The sequence below is a fragment of the Eurypyga helias genome, unplaced genomic scaffold (assembly GCF_000690775.1).
Source record: "Eurypyga helias isolate BGI_N326 unplaced genomic scaffold, ASM69077v1 scaffold13808, whole genome shotgun sequence".
Lineage (NCBI taxonomy): Eukaryota > Metazoa > Chordata > Aves > Eurypygiformes > Eurypygidae > Eurypyga > Eurypyga helias.
Genome location: NW_010266344.1, coordinates 33,545 through 38,888, shown reverse-complemented (window position 1 = coordinate 38,888; position 5,344 = coordinate 33,545). Strand labels below are relative to the sequence as shown.

Below are 5,344 nucleotides of genomic sequence, written 5' to 3'. Positions count from 1 at the left end.
CCGCACTGGCCCTGCCCGCGGCTGGAGATGCTCGCTGGGTTCCCAGGGCCAGCACAAGGCTGCGATTCAGTCTGCGGGGCTCTGCGGAGGTTGCGGCGCCGGCCGGCAGACCTCAGTGTGAGCCCCAGGAGGAACTGGAGGCGTCTCCCCCCTGGACTGCCCTTTCTCCAGCTCCAGCAGGAACTTTGTTCCAGCCCTTTCTCAATGGCCAACGTCGCCTTCCCCTTTGATGTCATTAGAAATGGAGTTGCACAACCAGTTGATGGAAAAGCTGGCGTCCCACAGAACAACCCCAAACAGCCAGACCCTTGCGTAACAACATTTGGCTGTTTCCTTTTTTTGTTTAAATGTATTTTTTATTAAAGCCTGAGAACGCTGTAGGCTCAGCTGAAGGCACGGGTGCCTTCCCAGACTGAGAGGAAACCTTCCCCATGATTCCCTACAGCTGGACCAAGACTCTGCCACTACAAACATCTCTCTGTGGTTGGGAAGTCGTGGCGGTGGGGAAGAGCTCAGCTGCAACGCTGCTGCCCCTCGAGGGCTTTGCTCTTGGGACAGACCCACAGCAGAGGAGCCCATGGAGGAGCCCAATTTATCCCCCTGCCCGTGCCACCTGCTAGGAGAGGGCTCGGAGAACAACTAAGCCATTTCTTACGAGTTTTAATCCAATTGAAGGGCCTTTAAAGTTTGTTCAACAGTGACAGAGTCCCTTTGAACTTCAGTATCCTCAGAGGGTGCCATTAAAAACAAAAGCATGTTTACCAGAACACGGTATCTGAGATGGAAAACACTGCAAGTGCTGCAGGAAGTTGGGGGGAAAAAAAAAAAATCCACCTAGGATGACTTAAATCCCCCCTATTTTTGGCCAGGACATTTTGCAGGGCTGGTTGCCCGCTCAGCTGGGGAGAAGGTTTCTCACTTACAAAGAGGAACCCACCGGGTAAGGAAGCACCCAGCCACCGGCTCCTGCACACCCCTACCCTCCTGTTTAGCAATCCCGACAGGATGCTATTCCGTGACCACCCCTACCAACTGCCTGGGAGTCTAAATACTTAAAAACAAGCGAAGAGCAGCGGTACTTGAAAGGGGGTTTAGTACAAGGACCAAGGGACCCCTGTGGCACAGCCGTCACGTGCAGAAACAGGCAGCCATGGCTCCGCGGTTGGACTCGATGACCTTAAAGGTCTTTTCCAAGCTAAATGACTCCATGATTCCATGGACACGACCGCTCCGGCTGTACGTGCAGAATACTGTCCCATGAAATCGATTCACACAGCGCCTCCCTGAGCTGGTGTTACTGTTTAGGGAAGCAAACTGGCGGTGACGGTGGCTGTACGTGGGAAGGGTTTATCTCCCTCGGTGGGCTGCAACAAGCGTGACTGATCAATGGCTCGAGAGAGCACAAGCCAACAGAGAAACAACAGAAAATTCCCACATCCAGTGCTGGGAACGATGAGGAATTTTCTGTGAAGTCTGATGCTTCACCCTCCGTGACACATCTCCTTCCACTCGGGAGGAAAATAAGCAGCAAGGAGGTCTTTCACGGGGATGAAAGGCCTCTTTTTCCATACCAAAATCCAGCCGAAGATGGCAAACCCCCGAGGGCAGCAGGCACTCCTGACAGCAGTTCCACCCACTGCAGTGAAAATTACCTTAGTTGTGTTTTCATTATAAAATGAAGTTCAGTTTTACCCCCTTACTCATTCTCTCCCTAAGCACCAAGAAAAACTAACCCAACCTCTTGCAGCCACATCACCCAGCTCTGGTGGAGGGGAACTATGGGGGTCAGTGAATCAGGGATTTAAAAAAAAAAAAGCAGGTTTTGAAAGGTAAACTTTGAGATGCGACCTGTGGCTGACCAAATTCAACATTTTTGTCATTCTGTGCTGGTACTTGGTTCAGTTTCTTCCTATACCTCTATTGCCACGGAGACGCCGGCACGATCACCGTGAAACGTATGGTATCAATGCCAGAGCCAGCAGGTTAGTACAAGAGAAAGATCTTTAGCAGCAAGGAACAAATCATGAAAATTCATCAAGAGCAAGCGAGTCAGTTAAGGATTTAATTAAGAGCAGTTAATTAATAAAAAAGTATTTCTCGGTGTGACATCTCTTTAAAACCAGTGTGAAAAGTTCACCAAGGGGATATTGGGCAGTGACGGTGGTCATCACTGATGAAAGCCATTTAAAGAGGTGTTCAAACCAAGCAACCCCCCACGCCTTTGGGAGATCTGGACCTTTTTCTGAGCCCTCTGTGGCTTGGATTTGAGTGCTAATTTACATTGGATTGAGGTGGGCGAGAGTTCAAATCCCTCTCCTTTGTATCACAAGTAGTTCTGCTGGTATATATTAGCACTGAGAGCCCCTGCATTGAACCAAGGCCCTGCAGGAAACCGGCTCAGAGACCATTACGGCCAAAAACCACAGACCAAGTGGCAGGTGAGAGGCTGAGGTTCTCTCTCGATGGAAAAAGGTCCAGCAGAAGCGGTGATATTTCATCACTACCCTGCCAAAACATCTCAGCATTCAGCTGGAAGAAGATTCCAAAAATCGCATTCGGGTTTTATGATTCGCAACCATATTTATGCAAACGCCCCTCCGCAGGCACCGGCTCTGAGCTGCCCCGAAGCACTGCGCATCGGTCCCTGACCAGCCGTGCGCTGGCCGTAAGCTTTGGGTTCTGCACTCTAGGTATACCCAAACCAGCTGCAAGGGTTAACTTGGCTCTCCACCCGTGTAAAGTGGCACCTGAGCTGGCTCGGGTACGTCTAGACTGCGCCGCCGTGGAAGAAGGAACCTGACAGCGAAGGGTTCCGGCGCGATGATTGTCTCTCGATTCCTCCCGCACTGCCCCACAGCAAAGACGCGCGGTTGGCGAAGCGATAGCAAAGCACTGCACGCAGACACTGGTTGACACAGCCACGGTCATTGTCACACACACTTGAACCGAAGCTGCCACCTGCTCTAACACACACTCTTGGCTTTTTGTTGCTAAAGAACATCTGAAAGGACAAAGCATGAGCTAGTACCATTGGTGTCCTTAATGCCTCTTCATCCAAAATATCCATATGGAGAGGAGAATCCAGTTGAGAGCATTAGCTCTTGGAGGATCCCAGCTTCCAAACAGCTTAGCATACAAAAATACTGAGGAGAAGTAGTTCCACGACCCATTTGCACAAAGCACAAGCACAAAGAAGATCTGTAACAGAGACTGAAGCAGCTCACTTGTGGGGAAAAAAAGATGCGTTTGATTTCCAACTCTCACCTTGAGCGCAGAGGCATGATGAGCAAAGCGGTCAGGAACTGCAGTTTGGCTGCAAAGGTGATGCTCGTGACCAAATAAAGCAACGGGCTCCTAAGAGGACAGTTTCGACTAGTCAGGAACTAGAGGAATTTTGGGTGGGCTCAGGGGATGGGACTGCACCACCCACCACAGCAAAACGAGATTTCACACATGGATCGCAGTTTATGCCCAAAAATCCATTCCCTGGATAGGAGGATGTTGGTGGGGGCATCTCGCCAAGCCAAACCTGATGCTGCAGTTCTGCACAGAGAACGGGACCCCCAGTCCCTGCTGCCTGGAGCAGAACTGAGCATCTACAGCACCCCGAGATGAAAGCCAAGCTCCAGCCTCCCAGGGACATCTGCCCCTTTTTACACCCCAGACCCCGCTGGTCCCATCTCCACTGCCTGTCCTAGAAAAGAGACGGCGAAATGAAGGGCACGGAGACAGGCAACGCACAGACCCACCCCAGGGAATGAGCCAAGGGAATCCCATCCTTCTCATCTCTCCACAAATGGTTTAGGGGCAAACACGAATCACGCTGCAGGCAATGAACAGGGCCACTCGGAGAGCAGTGTTGCTCATCCCATGCTGGATGATAGCCTATCTACAGAAAAACATGGGGTGAGCAAGCCAAGGCCTTGGCTTGCTGCTAATTGCAATTCCCTGCGTTTATGGGGAGGAACTCGACCCTCAGGCCTGCACCTGCCCCAGTGCTAAATCACAGGGCCACAGGATGGGCATTCTGGTGAACAGCATCCTGGAGGAGTGGCTCAACAGCAGGGAGATGTCTTGGATCTGGGAGTTAAAAGCCAGACAGTGGCAGGGAACCCCGAGTGCTTGTCAGAAATGCAATGAGAGGCCTTCCCACACCATTTCTCTGACACTAATCCTGCTCTGCCTTGTCTCACCTAAGCCACTGCCAGTGAACAGAGTCCCAAGCGTCCAGCAAGCACTTATTTTGGTAGGAGTTTGTGTGTGTGTGAGCGTGTGAGCCAACGTCAGCCAACCTTCGCTATCCAACCACCCCCTCTTTACCAAGTAAGGCTGGGGGGGCTCTGCCCAGGGTCCCAGCCCCTGACACAGGCACGTTTCTATGGCTGGCAGCACTCAAACGGGCTCGTGAGCAGACCCACCGTTGCCTGGGGGATCCCAGACCCAACCAAGTAAGCCTACACAGAACTGAAGTACAGCCCTCAGTATCACACACACACACAGATGCTGATCGGAATCGCTGTCGCTGGACAGGCGGGACCCCTTTGACGCTGCCGGCAGGAATTCCTCCTCCTGGCCCACGTTCGTACCAAGAACTTCTCATCGCAGGGCTGCTCACCTGCCAGGCTAAAGGGCGGTGACGGAGGGGCTGGAGGAGGCAAGGCAGAGCCGGGGACACGGTGTCAGACACAAAGCAGCTCCGACGGGGTGCTCCAGTGCCGAAGTTTTGTTTACGAGGGATCAGAAGCGTTTTCTCCTTGTGTCGTCTTAAAATAATATTGTGCGTTTCCTCGAGCTGAATGTCTCTGCTTTTCCTGCTTAGGATTCTTGCGGAACCACTTCCATCAGTTTCTGGCACAGGACTGTTGCGGAGACTGTGGGGAAGAAAGCGAAGTACAGGTCAGAGATCGCGTGCAGGGGCTCAATATGTGTCTTGGTTCGTGACGCTCTGCCTCCAAAGGGCTGACCCATTTGGCCCCCCCACCCCGTGGCTGGAAGCAAGATCAGTCCAAATACAATTAAAGGCTTGAAAAGGAGGCCGTGGGCTTCTCTCTACTCATGCCCAACACTTGAATGTGTAGCAGCGGGAGCTTTGCTCCTGCAGCAAGGACGCTGTGCTGCATGAGAGAGGCTCTGGTACTCCTTGACACCACTTTCTAATTGGACAGTGATAGGGTAACTACGTCTGGGTGCCAGAACTGCAGGCAGCCAAAGTGGGTCAGGCAGAATAGCAGGAACGGGCATAGAAAATATGAGCCAACGCTGTTACTTCCAATTTTGAAAGCCTCGGCACACAGCGTCTCTAAAGGCTCGAGCAACTGGGACAAACCCAGCTCAGCATACTGCA

The 5,344-nt window shown here is 52.2% G+C and overlaps 1 protein-coding gene across 1 annotated transcript in view; it reads right to left on the bottom strand.

Annotated features, from left to right (window-relative positions):
- Window positions 1–4,631: 4,631 nt before the first annotated feature.
- The window catches only part of SLC7A5 (solute carrier family 7 (amino acid transporter light chain, L system), member 5), a 34,251-nt gene continuing 33,538 nt past the window's right edge, over window positions 4,632–5,344 (bottom strand). The window contains exon 10 of the mRNA XM_010157041.1: window positions 4,632–4,871. Coding sequence (XP_010155343.1) covers window positions 4,816–4,871 — 56 coding nt within the window. The 3' untranslated portion in view covers window positions 4,632–4,815. The remainder of the gene's footprint in view (window positions 4,872–5,344) is intronic.